This window comes from Camelus dromedarius, chromosome 15 (genome assembly GCF_036321535.1).
Source record: "Camelus dromedarius isolate mCamDro1 chromosome 15, mCamDro1.pat, whole genome shotgun sequence".
NCBI classification, from domain to species: domain Eukaryota; kingdom Metazoa; phylum Chordata; class Mammalia; order Artiodactyla; family Camelidae; genus Camelus; species Camelus dromedarius.
Window position 1 is genome coordinate 53,943,677 of NC_087450.1, and position 17,790 is coordinate 53,961,466.

Genomic DNA, 17,790 nt, shown 5'->3' on the forward strand with positions numbered 1-17,790 from the left:
ATATTTGTCTTTCCCCACCAGTAGGTAAGCCCACAAAAGTACACGTATTTGTCTACTTCACTTTCTGCTCTATCTCCAGCACCTACCAGCATGCCTAACACACAGCAAATGCTCAAGAAGTATTTGTTCAAAAGAAAGGCAGGGAGGGGAAAAAAATTGAAGAGGGTGAGGGAATTTAAAAAATCACAAATGCTGGACATGTAACAAGATGATCCATAGAAAGCTTACCGTTTTTGGAGAATTTGATATGCCCTTTATCTACATCTAGGTAACATCCAATGGTATCATGCATAGTGAATTCCTAGAAAACCAGAAAGTCAAGTGCTGTTAATAAAAAGCAAAATTGCAAATAAGGTTAAACGTTCAAATACAGCTGCATCCAAAGTATGTGTCGTGTTAATGTCTCAAAACAATTCCTTAAAATTCTAATGTAGACGTTAAAATGCCTATTACAGCACGTCACATGTGACAGCAGGAGCACCGAACAGACTTCTCAGAATCAGCATGCTATCCAGGCCCTCCCACACTGCTGCAGACTCAGGTGACCAGAGCAAGTGTATTTAGATTCACCACAATTCAAAGTAAGAAATGAGAACAGCCTGAGTATTAAAGTCAAAATCGTAATGGGGTGAAAACAGAAGACAATGTAATATACTCCGCAGAGGCTCATAAATGGGGTAAAAGAAAAATACTTATCTCATTTGGTAACATTTCTTCACTTTAGTCCAAATCTGAACTTCCTGTGGAAAATTCACTTGAAATGGAGAATCATTTCTACACCCTCAGTCATGTCATGAGTGATAAGTGAACATGCGCAAAAACTTACTAGGGCTACAAGTAAGTCATTAACACAACTCACCTCTCCGTAATTATCAAATTGTTTATTGTGAGATTTCTTTCCTGTTCCGCCAAAGCCAAATCCAAACTTGTCAGTACCTAAATTGTAAAAGTATCTTACATATGTGGCAAGAATAAATATAAAGTTAAAAGCACGATAAAAGAAGTTTACAAACTGAAGATAACCTGAAGCATCTATGCAGCATTGCGCAGTATTTATGAACACTAACTCTGCTGGCCTCATTCATATTCTTAACCTCATTCCTCCTGATTTTATAATGCTGTAGTAACTACTTTTTGGTAGTTCAAATATTCTTTGGAACAGGGAGAATTATAAGTAAATTATTTCCACAGCTCTAAAATATAAACTTTGGTTAAGTTTATTATTTTGCTCCTCACTAAAGTAAAATGTTGAAAATCCACAAACATAAATTGGTAAATTCAGTTTAGAAACACTTACCTAGGTCTAAGGAAGCCTGCATAGAAGACCACCCGACTCTGCATAATCCCTGGTCATGACAGGACACTTCATAGTAGTGTTTCCCTATGAGGGCAAAATATTTTTATATATTATACACATATGATTCATTTACTACAGAGCCAGTTTTCCACTGTTTCTGAATTACAATTTGTATGCTTCAAATGAAGAACTGTAGATCTTTTTGTAACATTAAAAATCTGTTCAGATCCTCGATTTAAAGCTATTTACAGTTCCTGTATTAACAGACAACTTTGGAAATGTACACAAGTATCAATCCTGTTTAAATACCTTTCGTTAATCCTTTAGTAGCTCTACATCCGTGCCATTCTTTTACTTCTCTGCTTTGACAACAAAGACCATCAGACCCAATTGCTGGATTTGAGGAAAAACACAGAAAACCGTATCAGTACAGATTATGTAAATCACGCATTCTGAAAGAAGTATCGTTCAGCCTCACTAATGAGATCATTCCTTCACCTGCTACAGTGTTCCAGCGACCGAGACGTGCTGATTCCCGAAGGCCAGCCGTCCTGTCCCCTGAGTACCTGCTCCTGCTCAGCCCCTGCAGGGCCGTGGCTTACGTCGGGGACTAGTTTCTATACTGTTATCTGTTAACGAGGACAGGATTTTATCACGAGTCTAAAAAGGAATCCGCACGGCACCTTATCTGATCTGCACTAATGTTAGCTGTATCAGCAACACAGGTTGAGACGACCATTCTCTAGAGTCCTTTAAAGAAATGGGTACAAAGAAAACGGGTACAAGAAAGAAAGAAAGATGCAGCCTCCACTCATTTATACTAGCTGCTCTGATTTTACGCTTAAATTAGAGCTTGAGTAAATCCTAAACTAGCAGGAAAACAGAAACCACCTCTGGCTTGTTCTCCAACCCGTGGATCCAAAAACCACAAAGAGAAAGCAGGGAAAGTCTGAATAAACTTGCAGCTGTTATCCGCTAACATTAGGACTCTAAAAGATGACATTCTATATTATACATCAGCCAGTCACAGAGCTTCTTGGTGCTTTTTGGCTTTAAGTAAAGCATTTGGCTTTTGTCTACACTGGAAACTGTAACTTCCTTCCTGGTTGGGGCTTCCAATCATTTTCAGCACCTGAACGCAGAAGAAATTTTTTTAAAAAGCACCTCATCACACATTTTCCTTCACTAATCAGAAATTATTCAAAGTATAAATCCTTACTCATATGGGCACATTATATAAAACTTCGAATTTTTTAAAAAGTTCTGACAATGGCAAATCCTTAATACTCTTGTATTTAAAAATCTTTATGTATATATGCATACATAAACCTTTATATAAATTAGATACCACATGGTGGAGAGTAGTATGGGGTGGGTGGGCGGTTTGTTTTGGGCTTGATTCGTCACGCGTACTCTAACTTTCTCTGCATCCTGCTTGTCCTCTCATTGACACCTGGTGTCAATTCCTCCAAGTCAACACTATAGCTCTGACTTATTCTTCACAATGGTTATACAATAGTCCTTGGATGCACTCTAATCTTTGTTTACCTTCTAGCAGTAGCATTTACTTGTTGGCAATTTTTAACGTTACAAATAACGCTGCATCGAATAGCTTTGTATATATATCTTTGCACAGTGGCACTTCCATTCCAATGAGCTTGACCTTCCAGGAATACATATATTTTAAATTTTAATAGGTAACGCCACACTGCTTTCTGGAGAAGCATTAATTCGTAAGTCGGTTATCACTCTTTTGGATTCTTGCCGATCAGATGACTATAAAACAATGTTCCATTTCCCGACTACCTGTAAACTTGACCTTTGCACGTTTATTGCCACTTGGGTTTGCTCTTCTGTGAATTGCCTGTTTGTATCCTTTGCCCATTTTCCTTATTGGTGGTTTAGCTCTTTCTTACTAAAACAGGTAACACTTTACCTGCTATCAACACAAGAGCCCTTTTCCAATTTACAAGGATTCTTTATTTTTCATCAACATTGAAAATATTCTTCCTATTTTTTTTGTCTACTGACTTTCTTCTGTGATATCTTTTCCATACATATATTTTTAAATTTTATACAAATGTACCTATTCTTCTACACTTTCTGAATTTTCTATTTGGTTTAGGAAAATTCCCCCACCCTAAAGTGGACATGTAGTTTTGTGTATTTAAAGTTCATATATATATATATATATGTATGTATATATACACACACATACACACACACATATACACATATACACAGATATATATATTTATAAGTCTTAAATACATACAGAATTTGTTTCTAATTATAAGTCAATTTTTACATTGCTCCAGATGGATCAATTGTGCCAATACCCTTACTGAATAAATCATCCTTTTCCCCCACTGAAATAAAGTACTTTTATCTACATATTAGTTTCTCATATACACTGGGATTTATTTCCATTCCATTCCACTTATTTGTCTGTTCTATGTCAATACTAAACTATTTAACTGTAGAAACCATATTCTAATATATGGTAAGTTAAATCTTCATTTATTATTCTTTTTCATAATTTTCTTGATATTTTTGGGTATTACTAAAAACAAGCTTTTGGATTACAGATGAGCTGCTAAAATCTATCCACTTACCGAAAGCAGATCCTCTATCATATGGGTTCATTTGCCATTTGTTGAGCACTAAGCAAGTTAAAATAAGAAAAGTTACCCACAAATGTAATTTAAAAACCACCACCATAAAAATTAAAACAAATATTTTATATAATATCTTAATTCCTCTTGATTCAATGTTTTTACACATTATTTAACTTAACATTGCAGCTGTTTTTACTAAAGGCAAAACTGAAATTGAAAACTGAATGATGTCAAAAATAATAATCACTGGCGCATCTAGGGTTAAAACCTTTTCTCCTCACTTGTTTCACTGACTTTGTTAGATGGCGCTGATCTCTGGCATAACCCTGAGGCCACTAATAAAATGAAGTTTTGGTAACTAAACGAGCTGACTTCAATCATAATGGAAATAATTGACCAACATTTCAGGATCTAATTATCATTTTATCATTATTAAAAGTCCTTTATCTTAAATAATTCAACATTACACCAAAAAATTACAATGTTTTTCCCTTCTTTTATGGAATCAGTGTTTTCCTTTTCTAAATCATTTCAGTAGTCTGGGTAATCAAAGAATCACGACTGCTAAAGTGAATTCTGCATGTTTTCAAGCCCAAGTTTCACCCAAGCTAGAAATCTTTTCTAGACTTTTTCTGGTCAAACGGCACCTAGCATCTGCTTGAACACTTTGAATGATGGAGAAGCAACTTTCTCTTGAGGTTCTCTCTTCCATTGTGGGCTCAATCTAGCTACTAGGAATTAAGTTCAACAGAAATCTTCAACTAGACTATTTTTAATTAGTCCTGGTCTACTTCCTGGAACAATGATTCTCTCTCCAGACCCCTTCAATGATTTAACAATTATGCCATCTCCTTTTATACTTGTTTCTTCATGTTTAAAGACCTAGCTTCTTTACTCCTCATAGGACATGATGCTTGGAACCACAACCATTCTGGTTATCCTTCTGTGGAAGCATCCTCTTTCATCACCATCTCTCATAAATGATGGCTTATAGTTGTTACAAGTTCTGAAACTATTTCAAAATAGGCTAATAGTCTAGTTTATATCCACTATCTCACAATCCATTTACAAATGAGTTCATTCTATAAACTGTGTAACTGTTACTTTCAAACTACTGAGAAGAATGCCAAGTTCACTCCACTTAAGCTTGTAATTTTGTCACAATCCTGTTTAGTGACTTAAAATATGGAATAAGTTTTGTTAAAATATAAGAAAACCATAGATTACTCAAGATAGAATGGAATTCAGAAACCATTTTTAAAAAGCAACATAATTTAAAGATGAGAAAATTGATGTAAGATTGTTCATGTCACAGACAGGACCTCAAACTCCATATAGACAGGACGGAAATAAGAAACTGACTTTAAAATATACACTTTAACTTCCTGGCTTCTTCTTTCTTATCTTAAAGGAAAAAGCATGCCTCTTTTCCCGTGGAAGGCAGTATTTTTCACCATCATGAGTTTTTATTCCATCAATTATTTGTAAAATCCTTCCATAATACCTTGTAAAACAATGTACCAATCTACCTTTAATATTCTGCATAAAAGGTTATCAGGCTAAGAAAAATATTAAAATAACTAAATACAATTTCCAAGTGCCAGTGTCTCCCCAGAGATGGCAATATTAGTATTTTAGGAGGAACAACCTCTCGGTGTTTACGCTCTAAATGACGTTTAGCATCCCTGGTTTCCAGGGCAGCAAATGCCAATACCACCCTCCAGATACTGACAATAAAAACACGCACTCAAATTTCACATCTGGAAATGCCAGGAATGAGAGTTACTAATTTATACAAAAGGAAATTATTAATATGCAAAAATTACCTGAAGCACCAGTTTTAATTGTCGTTTTTCCTTTTTTGCCTTCCTGCTGGTCTTTCAGAGTTTCGTAAACTATCTGGATAACTGGAATACTGAAAGCCTAGCAAAGAATCAATAGGTCTCCACGTTAGTATTCAGATATTAATGACAGCTTAATAATCAATATAAATTACAGAAATTATGCATGCACCATAATTATACATATTCCTGACTGCTGCTCCAACTTGCCCAAACCCAAAATACCAGTAAGATAACACGAGTTGACTGAATAAGGGAGTAAGAGCCAGCTGACAGCACAAAACAGTAACAATAGGGACCGACAGAATGAACCCAAGCTGCAAGGGATAAATATTCAGTCTGACAAACTGTTTCTCTACGTCAGGAGATCGGGCGATCAACCTCTATTGGCAACTGCTTTATTATTCGAGCCACCACGTTAAAATTCAGAAGTGAGTATAAATACTAAAAGACCCTTTCTCCAAGGGTAACCTTCTCTAAGACCAATTTAAAACCATATTTTTAAAGCCATCCCCTGGTAGATCTCATTTCAGAATTAGCTGGCAAAAAAAATCACTCACCGTGGCAAGCAATCAATTTCTTACATTTTGGAAGGAAGTTATTTTATTAACTATTTTAAAGTATCACTGTTCAAACAAGTAAAAATCAACTCTTGCAAAGTAAGTCAATTTAAGTTTATTACTTACACCAGTTTTTCCGCTTCCTGTTTCTGCAGCCTAAATGAAAAAACAAAATTTTTGTCAGTTAAAGTCAAATTAACATGATACCATGTAGAAATCTTTAGCAGTTCACTAGCTCGCTTTATTTTCACAATGCCTCCAATTATTCAGATGTCCCCAGTCAACTACTGCCAATCCTGCCACTTCTCTTCCATTCCCTCAAGAATCTGTCCTCCCTTTTCTTTGCCCATTGCTACAATTCCAAGCTAACCCCTCACCATTCTAACCTAGATTATGACAAAAGTACCCTAACAGTGACTCATCTCTCAGAGCCACACTACACGCTGTTACCAAATCAGCCTTCATTAAACACAATTCTAACCATGTATCACATCCTTAAACATTTCTGATGATTCCCTGCTCCCAACACCCAAATTCTTCACCGTTGACACTTGAGAAAGGGCTCAAATAATCTTACCTACTGTATACCTCCCATCTTATTCCAAGTTACACCCCCAATCCAGACACACGTTTTATGCTGCCATCTTACTGAACTGCTCTGGGACCATATCCTGCACTCTCCTACTCACTGTTTTTATTGACATGCTGTCTACTTAGAGAGCACTTTTCCTTTATCTTCCCTTGTCCAAAATCTACTTCCTCCAAGCAGAGCCCCTTATGATTCCTCAAGCAGAAAGGTAGCTGGACCCCTCACTGGAATCTTGTCATACTTTGCATTTCTTAGGCAGGTGCCACCTTCTGCCCATATGACATTTATCTGTGTACATGTCTACTGCGCTACTGGGTTTAGCTTCTGCAGGGCGGAGACTGCACCTTACTCACCTTCCTGTTCCCACAACTTCTACCTAATTACTTTGTATGTAGCATATGTTTCCTAAACGTTTGTGAATAAATAAAACCCATTTGGTGAAAATACCATTTTTAAGCCGATGGAGCTCTTAAAGTGGGTTACAACAGCCCCAGAACTGTGTTTTCCCAGCTTCCAACCACCTCACCACATTTAAACGTACCATCAGTACATCACCTCCTCCTAGGATCAAGGGGATAGATTCAGCCTGGATATCAGTTGGGAGACTAAAAGAATCACATTTTGAAGAATTTTAGTTATTTAAAAAAAAAATCACCTAAGCTAATTAAGTCATGTTAAACTATAAACCTAAAAGAGAAATTTATTTGGCAAATATATCGATCCTTTTCAGCTAAAAATATACTGGTGTTTAAAAAAGAAACTCTAATTCAGAGAATCATAAGAAAAAACTGAATTTCACTCACCCAACTACGCCCAAAAATATCTGATAAAATCACTAACTACTGTTGAAATTATAAAACGTTGTTACAGGGACATTCAAGCTTTAAAAGATGGCTGTACTTACAGCCAATCCATCTCCTCCACGGCTTGTGCAATCTCAGGCATAACACCCATCTCTGAAAGTAAAAATTAGTTTAAAAATCAACACATACTAAACTTAAATCATATTGCTCTTATTGTTCAACAGGTAAACAGGTTTGAAGTATAGCTCAGTTATATGGTATCTCCTGTGTATGGCACTGCTGACAGTATAAATTTTGGAGAAAGATTTGAATTCAAATCCAGGCTCTTAGTAGCAACGTGACGTCAGGCAAGCTATAAGCCTACTTCTCTGCACAAAATGGAGCTAATGTTACTTACGTGGTAAGAATACAGGATGAGTAAAGATAATCGTATGTAAAGCACCCTGCACATGGTTGTCACTTAATACATAGTATCCACCAGTGTTTCCCTCCTATGACTAGTGAAAAACCTGCCAGAGTCGGAGAGAAGATTCTAGACCAGCACCTTGGTTGTTTCATCTAGAGATATTGTGGAAGTCCTGTGCCTTGGCTTTTTGAGGACCATGTGAATACCCTCACCAATCTGAGGAAAATGACCAAGCAGGCAGAGAGAGCCCACATTTATAGGCAATCATAATCAGAACTCTGGTTAACTGAAAAGAGAGGAGCTGGTGGTGAAAACTTGAGTAATTAGAAATGTCAACTGGAGAACTACTCTGTTCTTAATTATTCACATATTTAAATGATTTACAACAAAGTGAATCCTAAATGAATAGATTGGGTTATTTTTTATCATTTCTCAAATGAACTGTAGTAGAGGGTCCACATGGAATAGTCAGCTGTATTCCTTAAACCTCCTTTCCAAGTAAGAAGTGATCTTTATTTTAAATATGCATTTATAAAAATGTATTTTTTATTTATATCTTTACAAAGTATATATTCCTATTTAAAAAATGAGCCACACTCAAATATATCCAAGCCTCAAAGATAACTAATTTGGAAATTTTCTATTTCTTGTAATCATTTGTGAAAAGGCATAAAATAAGTCTACAAACTGAATATATCCATTGCAAAAAATAGCTTTTTCTTTGCATCAGGTGAGAAGAATCATACCAGCAATGAATAATATATACAACGCTAAAATTTTATACAGTAAACCAGTTAATATCAACATTGATGACATGGGAAAGTATAAAAACTTTTTTCAAAAAGGAAGGCTTTTGTACCTCTAAATTTCTTTAGGAAAATCCACAGATTGAAAAACTAATCAAGATCTAAAGTTGTATAAGAATTGCCCCCAATAGAATCTAGGTGTATCCTTTCTCCTAAAATGCAAACTGCTTGAAAAAAGGGAGTGACAGTCTTATATATGCTGTCTACATAATATATACAGCATACATTATATATGCTGTATACATAATACTGCAAGCTGAAGTTGCTCATGAAACTGTTCTACTGCAAGCAGCAACCACAGACGGCTTTCAGCAAATTCCAGACAACTTTTTGCTCCATTCTGGTCATGTTCTCTGCAGGTCTGCTTTTAAACTATATTTTCTTTTAATATAACATTTTTAACACTTAAGGGAAAAATAGGAATAGTTAACACTCTTTAATTCCACTTCTGTCTTTAATTTACATCAGACCCCTTCTAGTGCTTTTTAACACTCCTGTAATTTGTGCAAGACTCCCAGAGAAGTGAACCAATAAAATGACAACCTGGAACTGGTCTACACACCTTGGCTCTCATTTGAGGAAAGAGCTGGGAAAAGAAAAACAGCTACCTGTATGAGCAGATTTTCCCCGGCCTTTAATGAAATGCAACTAAAACGATCCAAAATCCTGTCTCGTGACTAAAAATGTGGAATTCCTTATGTTCTTATATTAGAAAAATGAAAGTACAATACTGTGTTACACCTGAAGTCATCTGAAAAGGTTAAGAATATCAAAAAATAGTGTGCCTAACTTGACATATATATTGCTATATAAATTTACCACTTTTAAAATATAAGGCTTATTGCAGCTCTATAAAACTGTGGATGTATAAAGAAGAGGAAACAACTATTTCGTTATATAAGCCAATTCAAATTTGTTTGGAATACAGGTGGGTATCATCAGCAATTAGTAAAAATTTTCAAAATTTGTGATGGGCTCGTGTGCTCGCGGACACAGACGCCTTCCCTTTAGCTTCAATATTTGTTAACGTTATTAAAATAGCGCTTAAATAAATATCAGGTTTGGACCTGTAGATTTGGAAGCGCCTGAAAAAATCAGACGCAGGATGGTCATTTTCAACCGACCCTCCCCGCGCCCCGCTGCTTCCTGGCCTGGACAACCCTCTATCAGGCGCGGGCAGAACAAGGTGCCCGAGCACCACTGCCACGTCAAGGGGCAGGAGGCCTGGGCTCCGGGAGCAGCTGCAGCAGCGCCGCCGCATCCGAGAGCCGTGGGTCCCCTGGCAGGACACGCGAGCGGAGACTGGAAGGCGACAGAGAAGAGAACGAGCACGGAGAGGCCGGGCCCGGCCAGCACCTGGAGGGAAAGGCACTCCCTGCAGCATCCAGGCGCACCGACCGGGCCTCTCGCGCCTCCACTGGTCCCCCACCAGTGCGGGGATCGAGGGGTCCGCCGCGGACAGCTCCCTCCTGGACCGCGATGCACCTGTCCGCCCCCGCCCCCGCGGCTCCCCGCCAGCCGGCGCAGGGCCGAGGCGTGGATCGGGCCCCCCGCCCCAGCCCCAGCTCCGCAGACGCACCGGAGAAGGCCGCCATCTTCGCCCCGTCCTCCGCGACTTCTCTCGCTCCCTCCCTCCGCTCCGACACGCTGCGCGGGAGCGGCGCGCGCTTCCGGTCCCCCTCCCCGTGGCCTGCCGCTCTCCAAGTCCGGGCAGGAACCCAGCCCGGAGAGAATGGTTCCGGGCCCCACAGCGCGGACTCAGTTCAAATGCACTTTGCCTAAGTAGCCAGGAGCCGTCGTCATTAGCTGTGCCCAGAGTTACCATTTATCTAGAGCATGCTATGTGTCAACTGGACCACTCTTGCACATATAAGGAAGCAGACGTTACGTGGAGAAAAGCGAAACCTTCAGGCAAGATGTTTTAGATAGAGGTGAAACTATAACTTCCAGAGCCATGCTCCCTGGGTTTGAATTCTAGACACTTGCTGGTTGCATAACCTTGAACAAGTCTGGGCTTCAGTTTACTCATTTGTGAAATAACCAGGAATAACACTACCTATTTCATAGGATTGTTATGAGGATTGAATAAAATAGGTAAAGCACATACAACAGTGCATAGCACATGGTAACAAGGCATGTGTTAGCTCTATCATTACTATTACATGTGACAGGATTTACCTGAAGTTCCAAAAGTCAAGGACAATCACCTCCAGGGGGCCTCATTCACATTAGTCCATGTTCTCATTATAATTTGTATAAATTTAAATAAATGATACCACTGAGAGTTATGCAGTGTAGCAGTTCTGAATAGATGACACGTACCCCATTTTCTTCCTCTCTCAAGGGACAAGGCATTTTCCAAGGGACTAGTCAGAGAACTTTTGATCTTAGGAGTTTGAGAAGGAGAAGGGAGGCTTTGAGATGCTGTGGCCAGAAGACCCCAAGGCAGCAGGGCAGGAACAGAGCCAGAGGGGAGAGAAAGCAGCTGTGGAAGCAGATCACGTTCCTAACAACTGCCCAGAAACATGTGTGACTTTTTCCCCCAGGGATAACTGGGCTTGTGGAGAGTGGACTTGAAGCTCTCTTCAAAGAGAATATGCCCCAGGGAGCTGCCTGGAGAAGCTAAGTGATACACAGAGAGACCCCCAAAGGACCCTGTTTTATTCATACTTTTTAACCAGAGGACAGATATCACCTGCCTCATGTGAGTTGCACTTGGAGGATACATACCAGCAGAAGAATCTCCAAGATACCAAACAAAAAGTGCCCTTGAGTGAAAAAATCGACCTTGGGCATGATTGATCCAGAGAGCACCGGAGTCAGATCACATGGGCACCAGATAAAGGTGGATCTCTCCCCGACCAGATTTTACCCCTCCCCAAGGGTCATAAACAGCAGCTCATGGGGGGGGGGGGGGAGTGCAGAAAAGAGATTGATCACACCCTTTACCACACTGCCAAACTGGGGAGGGAGGAAGCTGTAATTTTGGTTAAAGTTGTGAATTTTGATCATAACACTGGACCCAATAGTTTCATTACAGAAATCAGACTAAAATTGTGATGAAAATAACGGGGCAGATTTTCATTATCTGGGAGTGACCAGAAGAATTCCGGAAGATGCTAGAGACTCCATCTAAGTCAGGGGAAGAAATAGCCCCCAGAGCTCATTTTATTTTTTTATATATATATATATATATATATATATATATATTTTATATAATGTGTGTATATACACACACACACACACACATATATGTATATATATATATACACACACACATATACATATATACATATACACACATTATATATACATACATATAATTACTATATGTGATATATATATAGTAATAATGCCATCAATAATGTGAATTGGGACATAACGTTATTGGCTCCCCTACTTGGCAGGTAGGACAAGGCTAGGCAAAGAAGTGGCAGGCAACCCCTTCACCAAACCAAGAGATGAATGATGGGTATCGACAGTCCAGTATCCTGCTGGTCCACTCTCCTCAAAACAGGCTGATTAAATGGGCACCTACTAACAGTCCTGGAATCCTTGCCTTGTCCCAGAAACCCACCTGTGTAAATCATTAGGCAGGAAGATAACCACCACTAGGTGGCGCCAAACTGCAGCTGAGCCAGGTAGAGATTGAACTGGACTGAACTCCCAGCTGGGACTTCTTCCCACAGCTGCACCCCCCCACCCCCAACCCCAACCCCTGCCGCAATATTTTATGTAATTGGATCTTTTGGACCCATAGCCAATCATGTTATGGTGGAATTGTGCTGTATTATCCAGGCACCCAGAGAAATAATGCTATGTATTTTCAGGTAAGCTGTAATATAGGTTGTTGCAGAACAAATAGTTTTGCAATTGCGAAGGCAAGTCTAAGAAATAGGCCCTTGGGATACCCAGGCCCTTAATACTGTAGAGAGGATGGGCCCCGTGAAGACTCTGTGGACTGGTCACCCAGAAGCCACACACAGTCCCCTTCCCCTTGCCTTTCTCTATTCTACAGCCTGGGGAAAAGGTCGGGGGAAAAGTGGCCTTTCCAGACTCCCTTGTCAGGAGAGGCAGCATGAGATCTGGTTCTGCCTGGACAGATGTAAATGGAAGTCCCTTTTTAAAAAGGAAAAAGCTCTGACTGGCATGTACGCTTTGCCTGGAAAAGCAGCAATGAACCACGGGGAAGAAAGCTTCACACTAAGGCTATTGAAGCAGAAAATAGGAGGAGATTGGGTCCGTGATGATGGTGGTGAGCTACTACCAGCCCAGTTCTGTCTGCCTCAGGACCTCTTGCAGCTGGAGAATACCTTACACAGTTGAACCACTCTTCATTCTCTTTCCCTCTTTTTTTTTTTCTTGTTCTTTTTGTTGGTGTTCTTTTTGTTCGTTCTCTCACGCTTGCCGCCCAACCCATTCCTAACAGGTACAGAAGTGAAAGGAGATGGCACATTCATCAGCATAGATTTTGTATCATGAATCACCCAGAAAGTTTTTTTCTTCAAATGTTCTAGAACAGAGCAGTAAGAAACCTGTGGATGAGAAACATTGCCTGCCCTATCGGTAAACAAAGATGTAGCAGCCAGCAAGCCAGCAGCCACTGCAGCTGCCCCTGAATGTGCACCCTGAGGGGATTCAGGATGGAGAGAAGAAGGACACTGGCCCTAGAGAGTTAGGCTGCAGATCAAAGGAATGATTTCAATAAGACCAGACTCTTGCATCTTCCCATACATAGAAAAGTGCTAAATTTATTAACTTGAGATGTCTAGTTTTCTTTAATTAGCAGTAATCTTTTGAGGTTCTGACTACTTGGTTTTTGTTCAAAAACTCCTGTATATCCCTGGCTCCTCCCTTACCTCTTCAAAGCAGTCCCTCAGAGCTATCTGAGAGGCCGTATTCCTGGCTTAAGTCCTCAGAAAGTCTGCCCAATAAAACATAATTCTCAACTTTTAGGTTGTGCAATTCTTTTTTCAGTTGACAAACCTATTGTGGCTTCAAGGTGAAGGAGACATTTGGCTTGAGTCATGAAGGCACCATCAAAAACCACTCTTGAATAGAACACTTCATTACCACCCAAAATGAAGATGAAATGTACCACATGCAATAGCAGAAGTGACCCTGAACCCAGCCTCCAGGAGGCAAGTCAAATCAGGTCGTTTACTTTGTCCTTTCTTTGACATCCAACTGCACTCCTCTGGCCTTATTCTGGCACCTTCTGGGCCCTAAGTCCCCAGTTTCTAAGGATCCAGCCACCAAGAAGGAAGTAGCAAAAGAGAGTTGTTTTAATGTAAAAGAAGTTGATTTGAAAATGCAATATTTTCATAGGATCCTGGGTTCAATCCCCAGTGCCTCCTCCAAAAAATAAATAAATGCAATATTTTCATTACATGATCTCCCACCAGCAAAGTCCATCCTCACAATGCATCATACAAACCACTCATCATTCTACACAGGTCACTGCAACTTCTCCCTCCTCTAATTCCACGCAGGAAGTTTACCCTCAGATCCACATGTTAGGAGACAAAAGGACTTGAGAGTACTTGCTCTGGATCCTGAATTCAGCTGTGAGAGGATGTGGCCAACCTTCCATCAGACGACTCTCTCCACTTTAATACAGCTCTTGGTTGGTAAGACTCCTGGTTCCACCCTCCTTGGGACGACACACACCAGACCACCGCCCCCACCATGTCTAGCCTCCTGCTTCCTTCCAGCTTGATGCCTGGCATCTCTTTACCTTCTAGCATCTCAGACTATGTACAGTTCCTTGCCTACAGCAGATTGCCTCTCACTACTGTGTATTTTCTTATGCTGTTTGCTCTCCCGAGAATAGACTTCCCCTTTTAGTTTCAGTTATCTATTGATGCATAACACCCCCAAACGAGTACAACAACCAATTTATTGGTCATGATTCTGAGTCAGGCGTCTGGGCAGAGCTTACCTGGCTGGTTCTTCTGTTTCTCATGGCATTACCTGGGGTCTCTCACTCAGCTGCATTCAGCTGGCGGGCTGGGCTGGCAGATCTGAGAAGACCTCAGCCTCCTGGGTGGTGGCTCTCTCCCTGTGGCCAACTTGGACCTTCTCCCAGCAGGGTTAGTCCCAGGGAAGACAGACTTCCTACATGGTAGCTGGGCTCCAAGAGGACTGGACCCCAAATAGAAAGCAGAAAGTGCATATCTCTTAAGTCAGCCGTGGAAAGCACACAGTGTCACTTCTGCCAAATGCTATTGGTCAACACAAGTCACATGACCAGCACAGCCTAGATTCATGAGGAGGGGAAATAGGCTCTCTCTTTTTTAATCTTTTTTTTTTTAATTGACGTATAGTCAGTGTACAATGTTGAGCCAGCTTCTGGTGTACAGCATAACGTTTCAATCATACATGTACATACATATATTCATTTTCATATTCTTTTTCATTACAGGTTACTACAAGATATTGAATATAGTTCCCTCTGCTATACAGTATAAACTTGTTGTTTATCTATTTTATATATTATAGTATCTGCTAATCTCAAACTCTCGATTTATCCATTCCCACCTCCTTCTTCCCCTGGTAACCATAAGTTTGTTTACTATGTCTGTGAGTCTGTTTCTGTTTTGTAGATAAGTTCATTACTGTCTTCTTTTTTCTTTTTTTAGATTCCACATGAGTGATATCATATGGTATTTTTCTTTCTCTTTCTGGCTTCCTTCACTTAGAATGATGATCTTCAGTTCTGTCCATGTGGCTGCAAATGACATTATTTTATTTTTTATGGCTGAGTAGTATTCCATTGTACAAATATACCACAGCTTCTTTATCCAGCCATCTGTCAATGGACATTTAGGTGGCTTCCATGTCTTGGCTATTGTATATAGTGCTGCTATGAACACTGGGGTGCATGTGTCTTTTCAAATTAGGTTCTACCTTTTGGATGCAAGGAATAGCAAAAGGTTTGAAGGCATCTGTAATAAACCACACCTATCTTCTTGGCAAACTCCTAATTGTTATTCAGATTCAGCTGCAACATGCAGCAAATCCTGCTTGATGCTAATCCCGAGCTAACAGATACTGCTAGTTTGCTCCAATGTTTATTTCTCTTTTTCCTTAAATTTTTTTATGTTAAGCTGGACCTTTGGCTTCCTAGAATAACGACCCTACTTCCCAGCCCCGCAGTTGCCATTTATGGCTATCTGCCTGTGTTCTGGCCCATGGCATAGAAACAGAAATGCCCTTAATGGAGCTGGTGCATCTCTCTTGCTCTTCCTCCATCCTGTTGCTGGAATGGGGCTGCAATGGCTGGGGCTTGAGCAGCCATATTGGACTATGAAAAAAAAGCCATATATTGAGGATGGCAGAACAATAAGAGAGAAGCTTGAGTCCCTGGCATAGCACCATACCAGCCAGAACTGGGACTTCAGATTTCTTACATGAGAGGAAAATAAACATCTGCCTTCTTTGTTTGGGGTTTTCTGTCCCTAACAACCAAACCTAATCCTAATTTATCTAGCCACGGTGCAGTTATCTATTGCTACAAAACAAGTTACCCCCAAATTTAGTGACTTAAAACAGTAAACATTTATTATTGCTCACAGTTTCTGTGGAGCGGGAATTCAGGGGCAGCTTGGCTGGGCACGTCCACTCGGGGCTATTCTTGCTGTTGTAGCCAAGCTGCTGGCCGGGATTGCAATCACCTTGTAAAGGTCGCTCGCTCTTGTGACCGCGTGGCAGTTAGCAGGAGGCCTCTGTTCTCCACAGGGACCACTTCCAGGGCTGGCAGAACGTTTTCATGATCTGGCTGCTGGGGCCTCCTACACCCCTCCCTTGCCACTGAAACCAGCAATCCTATAGAACAAAGCAGAGTGAGTGATATCATTTATGGTCTAGCCATCAAAGTCACACTATCACTTCTGCCATATCTTATTAGTCACAGAGGCCTATTCAGTGTTGGAAACACACAAAGGCATGAGTACCGAAGACAAAGATCACTGGGGGGCCAGCTTAGAGACTGCCTTCCACAGCCCCTGCTTCCCTAGAAGACCCCTTATTTGTTCAAGTAGCAGGTGGTAATCTTTCAATACCAGGAAAAAAAGCATGTTCATCCAGCATCCTCTGGGATAAATCATGTTCCTTCTAGACCAGCCATTGTTGTCATTAAGTTTGTTGGCTTAGCTCACCCTGTTTTTCACAGTTTACCTGACTCAGAGAGCAGTTTGGAGAGAGGGAGGCTCACATTTAAACATCCTCTTTTTTTTTCCCCTCTGAATTTCCTACAGCTTCTGAGCTGAGCAACAATCATTGAATTTTATGCTTTTGTCAAAATAAGCTGTCAGAAACTGGTCCAGATCTATTAGAATGCAACATCATTCTGCCTGCCCCAGCATTCACCTTATGGTGCAGGGACCAGAGGGGGCCCAGCAAACAGACATAAATCCAGAGATCTATAATTCTCTATCCCCTGAAGAAGTGGCCATAAAGTCCATCACTCCAGATATATGGGAAGCAGGAGACAAAGGACAACTCGGATGAGTTTCAGAGGGACTGTAAAACAGAAAAAGAGATCTCACTAACGGTGTCGGTCTCATTATAAGCAAGCCAGGCAAGGACACGATTTATGGCTGGGTGCTGACTGGCCGGCAGGCATGAATTGCCCTCCCTCCCCAACGCCTGCCACTGTGAGTGCTCATCAGCCCCTGCGCTGGACGCTGATGGCTCCTGGGGAAGTGGTGCCACACTTGGAGTCTGAGTAAGAGAATGTGGTCTGGAGGTTCTGGGTGTTTAAGAACAGACTGTGCACCAGACAGATATTCTGAATCCAGATGCCCAGAACTGCCAGGACCCCTGAGTTCCATTACCTGCTGAAGAGACCCATTCTGCAGCTGCAGCCA

General features: G+C 40.6%; 1 protein-coding gene across 2 annotated transcripts in view; it reads right to left on the bottom strand.

The window, feature by feature from the left end:
• The window catches only part of DDX1 (DEAD-box helicase 1), a 35,867-nt gene extending 20,774 nt beyond the window's left edge, over nucleotides 1-15,093 (bottom strand). The window contains exons 1-10 of one of the 2 annotated variants that reach the window (XM_010989671.3): nucleotides 14,862-15,093; nucleotides 7,810-7,861; nucleotides 7,447-7,510; nucleotides 6,443-6,472; nucleotides 5,742-5,838; nucleotides 3,913-3,960; nucleotides 1,607-1,690; nucleotides 1,298-1,381; nucleotides 860-936; nucleotides 229-301 (exon numbers count right to left, since the gene is read on the bottom strand). In XM_010989671.3, the coding sequence (XP_010987973.1) occupies nucleotides 229-301; nucleotides 860-936; nucleotides 1,298-1,381; nucleotides 1,607-1,690; nucleotides 3,913-3,960; nucleotides 5,742-5,838; nucleotides 6,443-6,472; nucleotides 7,447-7,510; nucleotides 7,810-7,859 (607 nt within the window). In that variant the 5' untranslated portion in view covers nucleotides 7,860-7,861; nucleotides 14,862-15,093. Of the gene's footprint in view, nucleotides 1-228; nucleotides 302-859; nucleotides 937-1,297; nucleotides 1,382-1,606; nucleotides 1,691-3,912; nucleotides 3,961-5,741; nucleotides 5,839-6,442; nucleotides 6,473-7,446; nucleotides 7,511-7,809; nucleotides 7,862-10,499; nucleotides 10,616-14,861 lie in introns of those variants that run through there. The other variant, XM_010989670.3, reaches the window with a different exon arrangement.
• Between the last annotated feature and the right edge of the window lie 2,697 nt (nucleotides 15,094-17,790).